At 40.8% G+C, this 21464-nt stretch overlaps 1 protein-coding gene across 1 annotated transcript; it reads right to left on the bottom strand.

Annotated features, from left to right (window-relative positions):
- Positions 1 to 602: 602 nt before the first annotated feature.
- On the bottom strand, positions 603 to 18320 carry Slc30a10 (solute carrier family 30 member 10). Its single transcript, XM_026388002.2, has 5 exons — positions 17684 to 18320; positions 16957 to 17034; positions 8518 to 8757; positions 5029 to 5985; positions 603 to 672 (listed from the first exon to the last, which is right to left on the bottom strand). The coding sequence occupies exons 1-4, from the start codon at positions 18318 to 18320 to the stop codon at positions 5501 to 5503; spliced, it is 1440 nt and encodes a 479-aa protein (XP_026243787.1). The 3' UTR covers positions 603 to 672; positions 5029 to 5500.
- Between the last annotated feature and the right edge of the window lie 3144 nt (positions 18321 to 21464).

Raw genomic sequence — 21464 nt, 5'->3', positions numbered from 1 at the left:
TTTTCTCTTTAAAATGTGATTATCTCAAGTGTTTGTTATAGTAACAGAAAGCTGACTAACACATGGGCCTTGTTATATTGTAGATGGTATAGGGTAGTAGAAAGAGGTGTGAACAAGAGGCTAGCAAAACAGAAAACAAGAATTGCCCAAATTTTCAAAACCAAACTAAGGAATTTCTGAGTCATGTTTGCCAAGGTAAGGGACAAAGACAAAATGAGGTCAACTCTTTCAGGTTATCTGTTCAATTTCCACAAACACCTGGGTTGTACTTTTATTTCTTAAAAATTTTATTTACAGCACCATTGAACATCTTTCACCTTCAAAAGGTACACAGACATACATACATTGTTGGGGGGAGTCGCATGCAGTTAGTAATGGGTTATTTAAACTCTATATCTTAAAGTTTTAACAACCCCCCAAATGTAATGATTACACTTTAGCAAAATTGCGTATGAAGATAGAAGGAGGACTTTAAGCAACAAAGCTCCACAATATTGTAACATAACCTCAAACCTCCAAGAAGGGGTCATTCTCCCTTGGGAATCAACCTTTCTGGGTTGTTCTCACTAGAATTCAGAACAGGTTCAGAGTTGCTGGCCTGGCTTCGTAGAAGAGGTGACAGTTGATCATTTAGCAAGCATTCAAGAAAGTTCCATGTAAACAACAAAACACCTGGTAAAAGAAGTGCCAGAAAATAACACATCTACATTAGCTAAACTTCAAGTCCATAAGAACATTTGGACTACAGTGAGAATTATGGTCTGATGGAAGTTCCATTTTCCTGATTCAATAACTTCATTACTACTGTGGCCACTCGGGTATAAGGACACTCAGAAGTGCAAAGAGGTGATAGTCGATCAGGTTAAAGGCAGAGCTATAGGACAGACATTCAGTCAGAGATCATTTATCTAAACACAAAAACCCAAATCAAGAAGTGTATCCTCATTTTTCCTAAACTAGTCTTATTTGCAGTCTTGAACTACAAGAGTATGAAAATACATTTAAAAGCAAGGTACTTCCAAATTCTGTTAATATATATCACCCCCTCAGAGAAAATAAATAGGATTTGGCAAGGGATTAAGCTAGTCATAAAGGATGAAGAATGTTTTAATGTCTAAACTTGTCATAAGCACTAAGATGAGCTCCTTACCAAAAACTAATAATAAGAAACACTGAGTTTAAAATTGAGAATTTTAAATATGAAAAATTTAAAACTTTAACCCCAAGAATCGATTGTGCTGATATTACCCAGTCTCATTCATGGTGTGCTCATCAAATTGAAGCTACCCAAGACTTGAAGAAATTATCACAGAACAGAGAGCAAATAGTTTTCTTTTCATTGCATCTATTATCCTAATGTTGGATTGGTATAGCAGGATTTTTAAAATTATATTTTTTTTCTTTAAATGCCCCAAATTCCTAGGTAGAGACAACCAGGCATTTTTATAGTTTGATCTCAACATTTAAAACATTGTTTGACTGAGGGAGTAACTGAGTGGCATAGCACGTGCTTAGCATGTGCAAGATCCTGGGTTTGATCCCTAGCACAACAAATAAAATAAGTACTATTTATAAAGAGTGAATCCTGAAAAACTGATGATATTAAAAGTACTATTGGGCTCTGGAGGGACTTCATCAACAACAGCCCTAAGACCCTTAGTATAAGCCAGTTGTTCAGAACTAGGGGTAAAATTTTTCCCCACAGGGCATCTGGCAATGTCACAGACATTTCTGGCTGCCACAACTTGGGGAGATGCTACTGTCATCAAATGAATAGAAGCCAGAGATGTTGCTAAACATCCTGTAATGCATAGGACATCCCCACACATCAGGAATTGTCCAGTTGAAAATATGGATAATGTCAAGATTGAAAAACATGTTTTATGGGCTGGGGAAGTGGCTCAAGTGGTAGCGTGCTTGCCTAGCATGCGTGAGGCACTGGGTTCGATTCTCAGCATCACATTAAAAATAAAATAAAATAAAGATATTGTGTCCACCTAAAACTTAAAAATAAATATTTTTTAAAAATCTGGTTTAAACAGAGCAAAAGCTTCGTATGTCAAAGAGAAGCTGCCTTCTGATCCAAAGTCTACCTAAGGGATTTTCCTTACATTCAAAATACGCATTCCCATTGAGTTTTAGAGTTCCAAATTTACCTCCACTAGAGTTTCTGCAAAGAATGACAAAAAAGTGTTAAGAGAGAGAAGTCTGGGAAGTCTGACTAAAGGACCACTTCACATCCTGCCTTGTGTAAGTTCTAAATTTCAATTTCAGGTTTTCCTCCTGACAAGTACCACTATTAATCCCTTAGAATTATATAAAATGGTGCCTTTCACACATGTTCTTCTCATAACCCATACTAAAAAAAAAAAAATTGTTTTACATCCTAGTATGCACAGGCATTCATGAAGGCCTTAACTAAATAAAATCCTCAAATAATATCTCCCTGTTTTATTGACATTTTATCAAAAAGTTAGTATTTTTTTCTGTCAACAATGAGACTAGTGGCCTTGTGAATATTCATAATGGCCAAATAGCATGAAAAAAAAAATCAGCCTCTATTTTCAAAAACAAAGTGGAAAGTTGGAAAATTGAGCAGTTTTAGCAGTTCTAGTGCTTTCTACAATGAAAGAGAGCTACAGAAAGTGCAAGAAGGATAAATAAATAGCCAGACTAGCATGCAGGACAAAATGGTTCTGACTTGACACACAAACTTTATAAAAAACATTTTCAGGGCCAGGGTTTAGCGCAGTGGCAGAAACTTTGCCTACCATGTGCAAGGCCTTTTGTTTGATACTCAGCACTGAAGGGGGTTGGGTGGGGGGAAGGGAATTAAGTGCTTAAAAAAAAAGGAGAGAATTTTCTGGAATGAACTTAAGCATACAAGAACACAAACTGAGTGGCAGTATTTCTCTAATCTAAAAAACTGTTGTTTTAAATCTACTGTTCATCAGATGTAGCTACCACCAAACAGCACTGATTCAGAGGGAAAAAGAAAACTCTTTCATTTCCTTGGGAGAATTCAAAAAGAGAACAACTGAAGGGAGAGTAGAACCCAAATTAAAGTACCATGCAGCAGGTGACAAATGCAACTCGCCTAACCCAATTTTTAAAAACTGCACTTATTCAGCTTGTTTGGATTTTATTAAATGCACTTAGCCAAACTATCTTTAAAAGGCATTATTTTTCACTGGCCCTCATCCATAATTTGGAATATTTATAAGTGTCAATCAAGATAGTTTTCTGAGGTAAGATTTAATTATGTTGGAATTAAGTGCTTTCTCCTTTCCAGAAAAATACCTTAGAGATTAGTTAAAGGTCATTGTTTAGAAACAAGCTGAAATGCATTCCTTTAGCTAGCTGCACAAAAACTGCAAAATTACAATTTTTCCTTTTTAATAAAGATAGAATGGTGTGAAATCAAATTAGACCTTCAAGTTTGGAAGTAAGAGACAGATTTCTTCTTTGGCTCCAGCTAAGGCATCTCAAGCAATATTTAGGTAGGAGAATTTGGTTCACATCTCACTATGGTGAGTTTCTTAGAGAATCCTCTGGTTTATGTGAGAGTACATGTCTCACTTTTGATACTAAAAATAGAAATGGTGTCTTAATATTTATCCCCCCCCCTTGACTTATAAAGTGCATATAATCTAATCCAATAAACTTCTAGAGATGGACACATTTTTAGGAATTTTTCTATTTACCTGTTTACAGCCAATTTAAACTTAGCTAATAAACTTGCAAAGAATAAAGAATTTTCTATCTTACATCATGATCATAGCTGTATACTTACTAGCATTCAATTTTAGGACTAAGACCAAGAAATTTTTATTTTTTTGAGTCAGGGTCTCATTGTGTTGCCCAAACTGGCTTCAAACTCCCCTGGGCCCCAAATGATTCTCCTGCTCAACCTCCTGAGTAGCTGGGACTACAGGTGTACACCACCTTTCCTGACAAAGACAAATATTTTTAAAATGATGCCTGTGATAAAAAAGAAATGCAGATATTGTTTGTTATAATCCCAGCGCTTTTGATAAAGCCTGTGCAGATTCCAAACAGGACTCAAAGCTTACAACCTAGAAAAGGATAGTTTTCAGTCAGTCTTACAACCTATCAAAGAAAATGTTGGCTCTCTAGGGGACCTCCCATTTCACACACCTAGGAGACTATTTGGCTTAAATACTAATACCTAAACAATCTGTTAAATACACAAAAGATACTTCTCCACTACGAATGTAGTTCAGTTATGTGTCTAAATTAGATTATAATAAATTTATTTGAACTTGGTAATATGAGTCAGAGATCTAAAAGAAAATGCTAAGCTCTTTAAAACACATTAAAAGCAGCAGTTAAATTAACTCTCGTTTCTAAGACATCAACGTTTCCATCAAGTTGCTATTTGGCAACTGTAATAAATACTTTAAAACATGTCTAATTAAAAGAACAGCAGTATAGCTTATTTATTTGGCAGAAATAAGCACTCAATACCTCACATTCTCCTAGGTCAGGAATACTCATTTTCCCCTGGTAAATGTCACACAGATCAATGTGATCATATAAAAAGAGACTCTAAGGAAATTTTAACAAATAAGTAAATCATCATCAAGGCAATACATGATAGTAATCCCAACTGGACACTCTAAATGATAGCAAATAAGTACATAAGGAAATAAGAAATATTCCCACACTTCCAAGTGAAAAGAAGGTATTTAAACATTCAAAACATGCTATAACCAAAGATCAGTTCCCAGCAGAAAGTAAACATTAGTTTTCTTTAGCCTAACAAACTGAAAAGATGGTCCAAAAAAATACATTTTTCTCCTTTCCCACTAGAATCCACCTCCTCTAATGCTTTGAGAACATTTTATACCTTAACAGGTATTTATTTTACATTTATCCAAGTTGAATCAAAGATACTTCGGCAGTACCAGAAATATCTAGTTTTCCTCTTTCATGATCTTCATGGTGGGAAAACATAGCTATCATGGTACATCAGTTTTTTTCTATGTACTTAGGCTATGAGCTCACCTGAGAGTCAGCAAAAAGTTCTGATCAGTTTGAAAACAAGGATTGGAGATCTATAGTTCAGTCGTACAGCTCTTGCCTAATATGTTCAAGGCCCTGGGATCTATCGCCAGCACCACATACACATACTCAAAGCAAGAACTACTTTGAAATCTGTGTCCACGGTCACTGAACCCCAGCCCTTCAATGTCCCTGACATATACTCTAGTGCAGTTTGCTTCAGAAAATATATGTTTAAACTGAAACTGTTGAAGAGCAGCAGTCGTTACCCAGGATGATGGAAAATGGTCATCAGTGACATGAAAATCAACAGACATGTTTCACTAAAATCCCAAACAGCCAACCCCCACTGAACACAGAGAGCACACACTGCAAGTTTGGTCAGAGCCCACAACCCACAAAGCTCTTTCCACAGGCCAGGTTGGCAATTCCAAAGTGCCTTGTCTAAATAGTCTGACTTTATGTGGGTACCAGGTTAAAAATGTGTACTGTTATCATGTTGGTCCTCCTGAGTTTTGTTAATAGCTTGTCTATGGTCACTGAGACAGCCATCCAGAGACACTTCAATAGCCACTTCTGGTGTATCTCTTCTGCTACAATATGTCTCTAGAGGAGGAACGCCATTGTGCTCAGCACAGCCATTGACATGGGCCAGGGGCACTGACCCAGGGGGGCAGCACAGCTTGTTAGCACAGCTATTGGAAACACAGGGGTGGCTGCAGAGCAATAGTAAGTCCTTCTGCTCCAGGGATTCCTTCAAGTCCACATTTTCAAATTGGATGGTCACATTGTGGATTCCTGCGTTGTGGAAAATTTCTCGAATTTTTGTGCTGGCATCCTGATATCCCCTGTCCTTCTGATACTTGATGTGCAGGGTGGCAATGATCTTTCCACTTATCAGTTCCCAGATGTGCACTTCATGCACACTGCTGATTCCAGGCACAGTAGAGAGTTTACTCACTAGAAGAGAGAAGAGCAAACAAAAGTCCTGGTGAGTGCTCTCACTGAAACACAGAACTATGAACATGGCTGCGGTTCCACAAGCGTGCTCACCAAAATGGCAATGCTTCTGCTGAGATTAACAGAAAAACCAGCTGTCCCTCTGTAAGTATGTTTCCCCAGAAGCCTCTCTTTCCTCTCTGAATTCCTATGTCACACATTGCTAGCCCATGAAAAGGAATTCAAGAAAAGAAGTCTAACAACGGAAAAGTATGTCAGCCAGGCACATTGGTGCACACCTGTGATCCCAATGACTCAGAAAGCTGAGGCAGGAGGATCACAAGTTCAAGGTCAGCCTCAGCAATTTAGCAAGATCCTGTCTCAAAATAAAAAGGGCTAGGGATGAAGCTCAGTGGTAAAGAACCACTTGGTTCAATCTCCAGTACCAGAAAGAAAAAGTCCAGGACTAATGAGTACACAAGGGAATGGACACTCTAATGGGCTTTCCAGGAGAGCATAAAGTGGAATTTCTTTTTTAAAGAAGTATAATTTAGCAATATGAACCAAAAACGTTTACCAGCAATTCTAGTTTCAAGATATTTAACCCAAAGGAAATACCAAATATTTTTATTATGTACAAGAATGGTTTGGGCAATGCTTTTTGTATTAATAAAAAAATAGGAAATAGTTAACCCAATTATACTATAGAAGATGATATACCTGTTAAAAGCAATTGCATATTTAAGCACATAAAAAATGTACATAGGTATTTTTAAGTAAAAGAGCAAACAGCTAAACTATATATATGGCATGATGTTTTTAAAAAAGTTTGTATACAGTGTATATAGAAAAAAAAATACTAAGGGTGACAGTTTCCATGATCAAATTATATGGGGTTTCTTTATGCTATTTAGGTTTTTGTGTATTTTTCATATTTTCTAAAATTAGTGTGTATTTAGAGAGATGATATGGAACAATGTTTAAGAGAAAAAGACTCTGAAGCCAACTAGAGTTGGAATCCTAGTATAGTCTCTGACAACCTACATGACCTTAAGCAACTGACCTAGCCCCTCTGTGCCTCATTTTCCTGATATGTAAATTAGGAATGATAATAATGGTACCACATAGGATTATTTTAAGAATTGGAAGGAATCAACATAAGTAAAGCTCTTAGAACAGTACCTAGCATGTAATAGGTTTATAAGTATTGCTGTTGTCATTATCTTTCAAATATATATATATATATATATATATTTATCTTGTTTTCTGAACTGAGAAACAAGCTAGATCCTGGGGGAAGGCAAAAGCATGAATGCCTGCTCATCTATGTCTCCCTTCCATTCGCACCACTGCGTCTGATTCAAATTTTAAAGCAGCCAAAGAATTAACCATACCTCACTGGCTTTTTAGAGACAACATTGCCAGAGAAAAGGCCAAAAAAGACAAATAGAACATCCAGGAAAAAAAGAGCACAGGAGGAGTCTCAGCTATTGGCAGTGGCTCCACAGATTGGCACCGATACATGCTAAGAGAACGCAGCACTGGCAGGGCCGTAGCCCTCAAAGAACAGCCAGCTGCAGTTGGGGGTGTGGCCCCATAGTAGATCATGTGCTTAGGATGTGTGAGGCCCTACGATCAAGCCCTAGAATATAAAAGAGGGTCTAGAGATGTAGCTCAGTGACAGAGCACTTGCCTAGCATGTACAAGGTCCTGGGTTCAATCTCTAGCACTGCAAAAAAAAAAAAAAAAAAAGCCCACTGAAAATCACTCCTCCATTAGGGGACAGTCCAACCACAGCTATCCAATGTATTTTATATTCATTTAATTGAATTTCATGTATATGTCATGAAATAAAGTCTTCCAGTTTCTATTTCAAATTTACTGCTCACTGATAAAGCCATGACAAATAAATAACACACACAAAATAATTTTGTTCTATGAGAATGTAATCGCCATTTAGAAATAAAGTCATATATTCAGTTTCCCACCAACATCTTAATAGTTCATATTTTGAAATTGAAATTCTACAAAAATCTGTCAAGTTTTTACCCCAGAGGCACTAAAGTGAGAGTCTGACTTCTATTTGAGGAAAGGAGAGGTAGATTTCATTAATGGCTGAAGGAAAGCTCTGAATTTAAAATGCTGTCTTTTTAATCTAATGAAAGACATCCACAGAAGTCAATTAACTAGAGAGCAGGATCTAGAATATGAATGATTTGTGTTTTCAGAAAATAAAAAAGCAGAAGTGGCCTTGAATTAAAATAAATCTTTGAAGTAAACGTAAATAGCCCAGAAGTAGGTGCTACCCAAGTGCTATGTTATCAGAATTTTTGCAGCTGAATCAGAGAATCATAGCTTACAAAGGACCTTTGGATCTTGGAGCTGTGAATCATCTTGCTAGGCTGCCAACCAGATGAGGGACATCTCTATTGCATGGTGATTTCACGTATTTCAGAATACATAACCAAACACTGCTCTGCCATAATGCTGGCCCTTTGGTCTGAAATGACATTCAGCTGACACTGGTTCTAGATCAGAATCCAGTCTACTTACTCAGCTCTTCCATGTTGACTCCCTTGGGGACCATCTGCAGGAGAATGACAGCAGTCTCCTTGATGAGTGGGAAGGCAGATGACAAAATAATGATGACCATGACAACAGTTAGGCTGGGATCGATGTAGCACTGCCAGTTACACGGGTCCTCATTTTTCAGGGGCAGCACATAGAATATAATGGCTGTGATGACCACAATCACGGACCCCAGGGCATCTCCCATCACATGCAAAAGAACACCTGACAAGAAGAAAGAGAAACCAATGAAACAGATGGAAGTTTGGCAGCCCGAGCTATGTCACCCTTGGATTTTCAAATATATGAATATCCATTGCTATTTGCTTTGGGTTTTTTTTTGTCTGAACAGCAGAATGAATCATAATCAAAAACAATAGCAACTGATTTTCCTTTTTTAAAATTAAATTATTTATTTATTCTAATGTGTTATTCATGATGGTAGAATGCATTCATTTCTATATTACACATATAGAGCACAATTTTTCAAGTCATTGATTGTACACAAAGTATTTTCAGACCGTTCATGTCTTCATACGAGTACTTAGGGTAATGATGTCTAACTCATTCCACCATCATTCCTACCCTCTTTCTCCCTTCCATCCCCTCCCTCCCCTTTCCCCTATCTAAAGTTCCTCCATTCCTCCCAGGCTCCCCGCCCCATTATGAGTCAGCATCTTCATATCAAAGAAAACATTCAGCCTCTGGTTTGGGGGGATTGGCTTGCTTCAGTTAGTATTATATTCTCCAACTCTATCCATTCACCTGCCATGATTTTATTCTCTTTTAATGCTGACTAATATTCCATTGTGTATATATACCACAGTTTCCCTATCCATTCATCTACTGAAGGGCATCTGGCTTGGTCCCACAATTTAGCTATTGTGAATTATGCTAGCAACTGATTTCCTGAAAAGAAAAACCCCCGGCCACCATCCCAGGGCCCAGAGATCCACTGAAGAGGAACTGCCTGGGAGAATCTGGGCTGGCTGTCACCTGCAGGAAGAGTGACTGTGCCATCTCAGAGGTTCACCTCACTACCACCCACCTTCAAAGGGCACCAGGCCAGAAAACAGAGGCTGTGTAAATTTCTTGTTCTTTCAGACAAGCATCCATACTTCAAATTATTTAAAGCATTTTTAAAAGGAGACAGAATTAAGCTATGTCAAAAGTTATGTCCTTTGTCTTCCTTCTGCCATGATCCATTCTCCCCCTTCCCTGTAAGCCTACTTCTCACTTAACCTCACTTAGTCATGTCAATCGCATTTGCTATATAAACAGTTCTCAAGAACAGGGGCTCCAGCAAAATGTCCACCACATAAAGAGCCACTTGTCACAATCAAAAATTAAATCCATGGGGCTGGGGATGTGGCTCAAGCGGTAGCACGCTCGCCTGGCATGTGTGCGGCCCGGGTTCCATCCTCAGCACCACATACCAACAAAGATGTTGTGTCTGCCGAGAACTAAAAAATAAATATTAAAAATTCTCTCTCTCTCATTCTCTCTCCTCTCTCACTCTCTCTTTAAAAACAAACAAAAAGAAAAATTGAATCCAAATCAAAATTCCACAGATAATAATAAAAATCATGCATATCTTGGATTAAGAGAACTGTTTCTAAATGCATCAATTATTATATAGAAAATAAGCAACTATCAACAAAGAAGATCCAGCTGCCCAACTGATTGTTAAACATCAACTTACCTGACATTTAGTAAATTCAGCAAAAATTTGGTAAGATGGGTAATGAAATATAAACACAAAGCATTTGTGTTACAGAAAGTAATGTCTTGCTATTCCAAGCCAGCAGCAATGCAGCTCAGGAGAGCTCGTTAGAGATGCAGGGTCTCACGTACCCTCCTAGAAGCAGCTGGAAATAATCTAAAAATGGTTCACAGTTCGATTGACCCAGAAGCCTCCAAAAAATCATGCAAATCAAGAGGTTCAAAAATTCATGCTTATTTTAATAATCACCTGAGAAACTGCCCAGGCCATTAAGGATGATATGCATATCCAAAAAGCCACTTTGTGTCCAAAAGATGTTACTTTAGAGAAGTAATATGTGAACGGTGGAGTTGGTAGGTGTGCCTGGGCCAAGCAGTAGGGCTGGACACTGGGTTGGTGGCCCAAAAACAGCGCTGAATTTTTGCTGCATATGCTTAAATATGCAGAGAGTAATGCTGAACTTAAGGGTTTAGATGCAGAGTCTCTGGCCATGGAACACACCCAATGAACAAAACACCCAGCTGTACCCCCTCTCAGAGCTCACAGTCAGATTCACCTGAGCTCCCCTGCTACACTAAAATGAAAAAGAACAAACTGTTCCTAACCCAGAAGACAGGGAATAAATTCAGAATAAAATAAATGTAAATAAATGAAAGAAGGAGGAGGAGGAGAAAAGGAGAAAGGAAATGAAGAATCCCCATTTTATAAACGAAGAAACTGAAGCACAGAGTAGCTAAATAACTCATTCAAGATCACAGAGTTATTGAATCCAAACTTGCATTTTAACAAGATCCCCAGGTGATTTGAATGCATGTAAAAGTTTTCAAAGCTCTGCTCTACAACAAAGCTACAGATCAAGAAAGGTCGGGCTGGGGATGTGGCTCAAGGGGTAGCGCGCTCGCCTGGTATGCGTGCGGTCCGGGTTCGATCCTCAGCACCACATACCAACAAACAAAGATGTTGTGTCCACCGAAAACTGAAAAAAAAAAAAATTCTCTCCCTCTTTAAAGGGGGGGGGGGGAAGGTCAACTTCTCTCTCCACATATCCCACAGGCCCACTCAGAAAAATTAATAACAATCCAAATTACTAACAATGCACTCATGGCTAAATAGCTTCACATGGAAGTGCTCCTGTTGGCAGCACTTCCAGGATTCTAACATCCCAGTTCAAATGGCATTCTACAAATATTCTCGATGTAATTCATGGCAATCCCCTCCCCCACCCCACCCTACTCCAAAAAAAATAATAATACAGGTATTTAAAAAAAAAAAAAAACAACACAAGCCAGGTGTGGTCGCACACGCCTGTAATCCCAGCAGCTCCGGAGGCTGAGGCAGGAGGATCAAAAGTTCCATCAGCCTCATCAATGAGTGAAACCCTGTCTCTAAATAAAATTAAAACTAGGGCTGAGGATGTGGCTTTGTGGCCAATGCCCCTGAGTTCAATCCCTGGTAGCCGACCCCACCCCCACCCTACCAAAAAAAAGTGGGGGGGTGTAGGTCAGTTGTAGAGCACTTGCCAGCATGTGCAGGTCCTCCTGGGTTTACTCTACAGCACTGCAAAAGGAAGCAAGGCAGGTAGGCAGGCTGCCCACATTTCCTTTTGGCTGAGACTCTGATACAATATCTACATGAAAGATTCCCACTTTCTATTTCTGTGCCTTCTCTCCCCCACCCATCCCAAAGGCCCTTCTTCCTCCCCAGTTCTTCTCCTGAGCCAGGCAAGAGAGACTCAGGACTTTCTCAGAGTTGTCCTATCAACCCAGTTGGGAACCAAAGATTGAAGGCTTAACTTTCTTCAGGACAGTACAAAGTGCTGCACTCAAAGAGGAAAACCTAATGGTTCCTACACTTACTTGTCATTCTCACAACCTGAGACAGTCTGTTATTCCCTGGTAGATTCATGCATTGAGCCTCGTTTCCTCCATTAGACTGTAAGTGACATGAGTGTCAGTCATACCCTGAATTTCTTTATAGTACAGCACTGAAGGCAGAGAATGTCTACTCAATAAGACTGCATTTTCTGGTTCATAAGTCATAATTCCTATGACATAGAGTAACTCCTGTCTTTAATAATAACTGAAAATAATAATAATTGAGCTGGGGGTTAGCTCACTTCTAGAGTGCTTGCTTTGCATGTTCAAAGCCCTCAATTCCAGAACCATGAAAATATTTGTAACAATAATAATAGTAATGATCTTTGTAATGCTAACTGAAAAGTATGTACCAGGCATTGTTTAAAGCTTATTTATACAGTAAGTCTTCTTAAGGGCTCTCTGAGGTGGTTACCTGCTTCATTTCACAAATAAGGAAACTGAAGCACAGAGTAGCTAAGTAATTTGTCCAAGGTCACATGGCTAGAAAGTGTTAAGAGACAGAAGTCTGGGAAGTCTGACTAAAGGACCACTGCACATCCTGCCTCATGTAAGTTCTAAATTTCAATTTCAGGTTTTCCTCCTGAGAAGTACCACTATTAATCTCTTAGAATTATATAAAATAGTGCCTTTCATACATGTTTTTCTCATAACCCATACTAAAAAAATTTGTTTTATATCCTAGTATGCACAGGCATTCATGAGGGCCTTAACTAAAATTATTAATACTTGCTATTCTACTTGAACCAATTATAATTAATTTTTTAAATGCTAATTGTATGGTACTAAATGGATTTTAGGTTTCAAATTGTCATTACCTTCAATTTGAAAACTGTTAAGAGATGGGGTTGTATTTTGCAATGCTAGAGAGGGAACCCAGGACCGCATAAATGCTAGGCAAGTGCTCTACCACTGAAGTAAACCCCAGCCCCAAAATTCTAAAGAAGTGATAATGCAGTTTTCTGGCCTCCCCTGCAGAGATGAAGTAATCAAGGTTATTATCCTCTGGGAGCTACAATCCACTGGCAGGATTCTCTTCTTTAAAAAATGTTCATATTGATACATAAAAAATGTACATGTTTATGGGGTGCCATGTGAATGTTGAAGAGACCAGTTCCTCAGAGATCAGTTCCCAAGAGTACATGAAACATCTGAAAACCCTGTGAGAACTGAGCAGGAGGTGATGACAATAATGGTATCATTTGTGAGTCCTCTATGCTGTTCCAAGCACCCATGTAATCCTCCAGAACATCAGGAGGCTGATACCATCATCTTCACCATACAGATGAGGAGACTGACACCCAAGAGGTGAAGTTACATGCCCAGGGTCACCCATCTAGGAAAAAGGCAGAGTTGGAATCCAGATGAGATCTGCCTGGCATCAGAGTCTGATCACTTCTCACCCCATTCTACTTATGCATTAAGTACTGGGGAGCAGGAGGTAAACCAATGAAGGGCTATAGGGAAGGCAAGGCAGTGAAGGGGGTAAGAGAAAGGCAGAAAATGTCTAGAAAGGAATGTTGGCACCAGGACAGCAAACCACTGAGGGTCACAGCTTCTTCTAGAAGCTGTGAAGATTTCTGAACAGACTCTAATGTGATCACATTGTGATGCAGAAAAATAAACCTGGCAAATTACCTGAGAGACAAAGATCACCACTTAGTGAACAACTAGACCACCTGACCAGTCACTATGCTTACACGGTTGTTTGGCAAAAAAAAAAAAAAAAAGGAGAACCTCTGCACTTGGCCTTCATTTATTGACTTTCCATAAAACCAGGGGAGGAAAAAAAACTGGCATATACCACAAATTGGCAATTTGACATATACTGAAATTTGATAAGTGTCCCAGCACATGAAAAAGCCACTGGTCCTGTTGAATTTGTTCAATAACTACAAACACAGTTCGTTTGTACTGAGCATATACAGGTGGTTTATAAAAGGATGAGATCTTTCTTACTGGACAAAGGCAAGAATTATAAAGAAATATTTATCAAAGGGGATTTATTTTCAGGTGATGTCAAGATTGCTATTTGTCTGTTTATGTTTATACTAAAATTAAGGGGCTAATTGTCTTTCTGACACTCTGCTACAACACTTTAATGTTTCATGTTTGAGCCTACTAAATAAAACACAATGGTGAGAATTTTAAAAGGATGCTGTTTTCACAATACTTTGCAGCAGAAGATGGAATGTGCTTCTTAGAATTCATTGGTTTTTTTAAATTTTATTATTCCCATTGGAATGAGAGAAACAGTAATGAAATCAAGAAGTGATTTTTGTTCACAGGAAACCCCATTAGATGTTTCCTTTGCAAATTTGGAGAGAGCAGCAATCCTGCTTTCTAAAGCAATTGCTTAGATGTTAGAAATGTAACCACTGGGCTGCATGTGTATACTGGAGAAGCAAGCCATTCCCATTTGGAAGTCAGTGTGTGGTAATGAAAAGATCCAGCAATGTGAAGGAGAAGCCCAGGATCCCAGGCCTACCTCTGCTGCTAGCCAGGGTGACTGGAGCAGCCGCCAAACACTCTGGACCCTATTTCCTCATTTGTAAAGTAGAAAAGTTGAAGTCCATTTTCTCTAACATATTTCTATCCCTAACATTTGTTCTGCAGTCCTTCCCTTAATCGTGGCTCCAACATAAAGACACAAGGTCTAAGTAAGGTGAGGCCAGCCTCACACAGCTTGAGATTGTGGAAAGGCTCTATTTAGCCATAGCGAGGGTATTCATCAGAAGGGCAGAAAGCTAGGCATTGTGGCACATGCAGGTAATCCGAGCTACTCAAAGGCCTGAGGCAGGAGGATCCCAAGTTTGAGGACAGGCTGGGCAACTTAGCAGGATCCTATCTCAAAATAAAATAAAATAAAAAGGGCAGAGAATGTAGCTCAGCAGTAGAGTTCTTGCCTAGCGTGTGCAAGGCTGTGGTTCCATTTCTAGAAAAAAAAAATAGCAGTAGCAGGATGATCTGAGCTGACCCTTACTTAATCAGAAGGGGTTTGAGCCCAGCCATTCCACTCCAGCTGAATACCAACAGTATCTACCTAGGAAGATTGCTGTGACCACTACATGGCTTACTCATTAATGGTGCCTGGCACAAAGTAGCACTCAATAAATACATTAGCTCATTTTCCTACTAAAAGGCTAAGTGCTTTGTATGTTTTATCTCATACATAGTAAGCCCATGAGGTGGGTTCCGTTATCCTTATTTTAAAGATTAGGGAACTAGAGATCCAGGGCATATACCAAACACAAGCAGCCTAAAGCCAAATACTTGTCTTTTGTCCACTGCAATCTTCACCTTCTCCGAAGCCAGATGGATGCTTTTCTTAGTGTCTGTGGAGCACAGGCTCAGCCAGGAAAAGGAAGGCATTTTACTGCGGACATTTTTCTACCCAGGAATCCCAATAGCTGAAGACCAAACATTATCAAGATCATGCATGTTTCTTAAACAAGGTCACAATGTCAGTTGAGGTCTACTTTTCATTCTTTATCACTTCTTTCTACCTACCTGTTCTCTTTTTCAACTTTGTAACAGAAGAATGAAGGTAATCAATGACTAGGATGTGCTTCAAAAAGCTAAAGTGCTACAATCGTTACCTCTACCTTAAAAAAATCTACCATGTCCATGTGGGTATTAAACTGAGCCTTTAAAAAAAAAAAGAAAGATAAATGAAAGGATAATGATTTTTTATTACAGATTCTTTCTAAAAAGATTTGCTATCAAGCTCTTCAAAGAAGCAAATTCCCCTGTTGCATTTATTTATTTGTTTGTTTGTTTATTTATTTATTTATTGCTTTAAAACTTTTAGGAGCTCCTGTGTTATTTCTGGATTTTCTCTGTAGCTCCATTCTGAGAATCACTTTATAAATCAGATGTGAGACTCTCAATAAAGTAGGTGTCTCCTAGATTATTGGTTTTTCATTATATTATTTCCAACTATGCCTCACAATAGGCTTCCCCAAAATGATATAAAAGTAAATAATTGCTTAAATCTTATTGAAATTCTCAAATATTGGGGATTAACCACTGTTGCAACCACTCTAAAACAAAATCTGGGCCCAATAAATTGGAAAGGAGGTGTGTTGGATACAGTAGTGTCCAGTGAGAAACAGACCTCAGAACCCAAAGGGTTGACCTTAGCCCAGTGCTGCTGACATGTGATTAGAAGCCTTCCACAGGCTTCACCAGAATCCTCACTGTGGACCTGAAAATGGAGCTTTTGTGAACTGACAGTTCCTTCACAAGAGCAGTTTTCTGGCAGAAATAACAGGCCACAGAGTCATTCAGCAAAGCTATGCAGGGTATAACCTTGGATAGGGGTCCACCTACTCTTTTCTTATCTTTATCAAAATCATATTCAATTAAAAGAGACTAAATTAGGTCTGCAGGTTAACTCAAGGTAAAATATGTGCTTTGCATGCATGAGGCCCTGGGTTCAAGCCCTAAAACCACACGCACACACACACACACACACACACACACACAGCCTTTTAAAAATAAATGAAATTGGGTGCATTGTATGTTAACAATATCCACTGTTGGACAAAGGCAAAAGCAATAACATGGCATTGATACATGGGAGCTTGGGAGCAGGCAGCATTATTATGGGTTCAACCAGAGCAAAGATAAATCATTAGCAACTAGTTCCTCCTTCAGAATCAATGCAGTGATTAGGCAAGAGAGTAGGGTCATAGTCTGTACAGGTAACTGGCCTACTTTTGAACACACTATTGCCTTATTCAAAGTCAAACACAAATGAAGAGCACAGCACAGTCCACATGTACCAATGAAAAGGATTTCAAAGTGGCTCAAAGTCAATCTTACCTCTGATATTCAGGGCTTCAGACTTCTTCTCCTTTTTCATAGTCTCTTCAGGCTCATTCTGGGTGTTCAAGGAATCACCTGCATTCAAAGAAGAAACCTTGTGTTGTGTATAAGTTCTACAAACAAAAAAAACCAATGGACTCAAATTTGTGTTATTTTACATTCCTAATAGCATATGGGAGCCCCTACCTCTGCATACACATAGCCCAGAACAGTACATTTGGGCTCTGAAAGAGCCCGTGATCTACCTTTGGACTTCATTCCCACTTCCTTTCATGTTAAAACAAAAAAGGGAGCAAGTAGGAGCCTACCCCCAACCCCCAAAACCCATAACACCTAAGAGACAGAAGATGGGCAAAGGGGGAGGAAAAAACAAAGTTCAGACACAACCAATGAAGGGGACACGGGACCAAGAGAGCTATCTGTTGCCCAATAATAAGACCTGATGTCCAAGAAAATCAATACTTCCACATACAGAGAATGCAAAGAAGGAAAAACAGGATAAAGGCCAAAAGATCCAGCAGCGAAAAAATAGTGGAAAATGTTAAGTTAGGATAAGTAAGAGGATTACAAAAAATGATTTTTAAAAAATCAGAGGAAAAAAAAAAAGAGGGCGTGGGACAAGGAGGTAGGGACAAGGAGGTAGGGACCAGGCGGGAGGAAAGGGGAGGAGGAAAGAGGAAGGAGGGAAGGGCAAAACGGTCCAAAGGATGCAACTGAAAGGCACCTGCTACGTTTGAGAATACGGTCGCCCCCTTCTGCTTTCTTTCGATCGAAGCCCCCCGGAGGGTCACAGCTGAGTCCAAGCCGGGGGCCGTCGGGGTCGCAGCATGCTGCTGGCCCTCGGCGTCTTGGGGTCCCCCAAAAGCGCCGGGAGGATCGCCAAGAGCCTGCTCCTGCCGCTGCTGCAGGCGGCGACGGTGGCCCCGGCAGCAGCAGGTGAACCAGGTGGCGCAGTCCTGGAAGATGAGCAACCCCACCACGTTGACGGCCAGCCCCAGGGCGCCAACGATGAGCACCAGCTCTGGGTCATCGATGCGCTCGGGCCGGGCCAGGCGCAGCACCGCCTCCACGAAGATGGTGAAGCAGAGCGCGGTGAGGAAGACCGCGTTGCTCAGCGCGCCCACCACCTCGGCGCGCGCGTAGCCGTAGGTGGCGCGGAAGCCTCGGGTGGGGCGCCGGGCGATGTAGCCGGAGGTCAGGCCCACGCACAGCGAGATCAGGTCCGAGAGCATGTTGAAGGAGTCCGAGAGCAGCGCGATGGAGTTGCCCAGGTATCCCGAGACCAGCTCGGCCACGAAGAAGACGACGGTGAGCACGAGCATGAAGAGCAGCCGGCACGTCTTGCCCGAATAGCGGCCCATCTTTGCAGCCTGACCACCTACTAGCCCAGCCAGCAGCGCCCGAGCCACCGCAGACCCGGCCTCCGCAACAGGTGGGGGCGAGGCGCGGCCGCCCGGACTCCGCTGAGGCCTGGTACCCGCCTCCCGGGTGCCAGGCCCGCCCTGCCCTGACGCTTTTTATAAGGCAGAGGCAGAGCGCCCCCGGTCCACGCACGTCCAGAGTCTAAAGGAGTGGCAGCGGCAGCGGTGTCTGAAGAGCCTTACGCCACCTCCGGGGCCCCTGCCCTCTCCTCCCTCGCGGCCTGGGCCTGACTTGGCAGGTGGCCACCAGCCACTGTGCTTCCTTCTGGGACCGAGCGGTGCAGAGAGGGGAGCTGCCGAGAGGAGGGGGTTGTGTCCGAATGTCAATCTTCACAGACCGCTCCTCCCCCTGCAGAGGTGGGATTCACCCATCACCTGCTTCTCCAGGCCCTCCCGCCAATATTCTGCTGAGTCTTAATGATAAGGACCTTGACTGCTGTGGGTGTGCTCACTGTGGTGGACGTGGACACCCCTGCCTACGTGCCCAGACGCTGGTTGCAGAACAGATTCCATATTAAGCAGTAGTGAGGCCGAAGAGCACTAGCTTGGGCCAACCCTGCCTTTAAGGGTGCTTCCTGCTTCCATTATTGTTAAACGTGAGCTCATCCCTCACTCAGTACCCATCCCCACCCCGTTCCATTACCACCCGTGGAAAAGCTATTTTATCCTCTCCTCTTCCTCAAAGCCTTCATAAAGGCATCAGGATCCCCCCTTCCTCCCTCCCTCTCTTTCTCTCTCCCTCCCTACCTCCTTCTCTCTCTCTCTCTCTCTCTCTCTCTCTCTCTCTCTCTCTCTCTCTCTCTCTCTCTCCCTCTGGGTTCCCTTTGGGATCTTCACTTTATCTCTCCTGCCAGAGAGCCAAAGGCCTTCCTCAGGAGAACCCCATCACGGTTTAGTAACATGGCACTCCCACCCAACACTCAAAGACTGGTCTACTCAGTGATAGATAGAAGTCCACTGGTCACCACTGTGTGTTTTTCTCATTCCCCATTGAAGAGAATATTTGACTAACCCCATTTGTCCCTGACACTATGACCTGATAACTCTCAGTTCAATCCCCTGACCTACATGGTTTCATCCAAATAAAGATTCTCCAGTTAGCAACAGGCCCTGTTCCAAGTAAAAGTTATCCCAACTGAAACCATTTCCAGGACTCTGAAAGAGACTGAGGAACAGACTCTTGAGGAAGGGTGTTTGCCATTGGTCAGTTCAGAGAGTGAATGGGGAGCCCTGCAGGAATTTCATTTGTTTATTATTTGTTTTAGTCTTATCTCATTTCACAAAGGATTCAACTGTGAAGTCTGGTCATCTCTGTTCTCTCTCACCTCCCCCATTCCCAACCCCTGAATTGTAATCATTCCTGAAAACTAACTCACTCTCTCTCTCTCTCTCTCTCTCTCTCTCTCTCTCTCTCTCTCTCTCCCCTACTTTCTCTCTCTCTCTCTCCTACTCTCTCTCTTTCTCTCTCTCTCTCTCTCTCTCTCTCTCTCTCACACACACACACACACACACACACACACACACACACACACTTGTTTTTGGCTTGGAAATCAATAAAAATGTCTCACTCAAAAAATAAAGAAGCCACAAACTCAGAGCAGTGGTGCTCCTGTAGTCCCTGCTACTGGGAGGCTGAGGCATGAGGATCACTTGAACCTAAGAATTCAAGACCATCCTGAGAAACATAGGGAAAAACTGACCCCCCCAAAAAAGTCCAGCATCCATTAGCAGAATATTCTAACTTCTAGCCCTATTCATTGTCTTAATTTTACAAAGTATAAAACTGTGTTTTAATGATCTCAGAGGGTTCCTGACAATTGAGCTAAAGCAATCTTGATAGGAGGGTCCTACTTTATACTAGATGAGCCTCCAAACTTAGAAAGCTTAATAAACATTTTCTTTCCACCTCCAGGAAAATATCCCCATGCAGAACTTGAAGAAATTGATCACTTTATGTTCTAAAAATTAATATAAAATAATGAATAATGTGGAAGAATTAAAAAAATTTTGATTGATGAAAGGCTTGATGCTGTATAGTCTTGGAAAAGTTCCTTAATCAGTCAGGCCTACTTTTTCATTACTATAAAATGAGAATGATAATATAGTGAGTATTAAATGAGTTAATATATAAGGAATGGTTTAACCATGCCTGGTAAATAGTAAGCACTCAAATAAATGTTAGCTACTGTTACCATTAGTGTTCCTGTTAGCACTACAGCATGTGTGTAATAGAATGAACAACAGATGACACTCTCTAATACACAAAAGAGATCTATCTGAGTACCACAGCCTTCCCAGTTTTTGGTTTACACTGTCTTCAAACTGTGCAGTCACTAAAATGTTTAATATGGCAGCAAGGAAAGCAGTCCAAAAAAGTGTGATACCTTCTGTAACTCATCTGACAAAGCTGAAGTAGCCCTTGCTAATTGCATTTCTTTGTCATTCACAACTGAAAGGAAAACCCAAAGTCAGCAGAACTATATCACTCATGCCTATTGCCTAGTCATTCCCCTAACGGAAGGCAGATGACCAGAAAGTGTCACTGCCCCAGGAGTGCAGTCAATGGAACTAGAACACCAGAGCCAATGTCTGATGCCCCTGTCCAGGACCCAGTTCCTGACCTTAAGAAAGGACAAATGTTCCAAATACTGTCAACAAAATGCACTATAGTAAAATATTTTCACTTACATGTGTGTGTGTGTGTGTGTGTGTGTGTACAATATACGTTAGTTAACAGATATTTAGACTGCACTTCATTCTTCACAGTAATTTAGGAGGTTTCAACCAGCTTTTGTTTATTGAACTCTTATTTAGCCCAGCCCTATGCTGAGCACTTTACAGACATTATCTCATTTCATTCTCACACTAGCCCCCAGAAAATCTTTTAATATTTATTATTTAATATTTTATTATAAACTATTCTACAGATGAATCACCTGAAGCCCAAAGATTCTTAAGTAATTTGGCCAAAATCACACCATCTTCCCTGGTGGGGAGAGCACTGCAGGCAGAGGCAAAGCATGTACAATGAATGGCTCTGTGGTAGGAGACACATGAAGGAGCCAGATGAAGGCCTGTGACAGT

The sequence above is a fragment of the Urocitellus parryii genome, chromosome 9 (genome assembly GCF_045843805.1).
Source record: "Urocitellus parryii isolate mUroPar1 chromosome 9, mUroPar1.hap1, whole genome shotgun sequence".
NCBI classification, from domain to species: Eukaryota; Metazoa; Chordata; class Mammalia; order Rodentia; family Sciuridae; genus Urocitellus; species Urocitellus parryii.
Note: the sequence above shows the minus strand (reverse complement) of the source record. Positions and strands in the feature narration are given on the sequence as shown.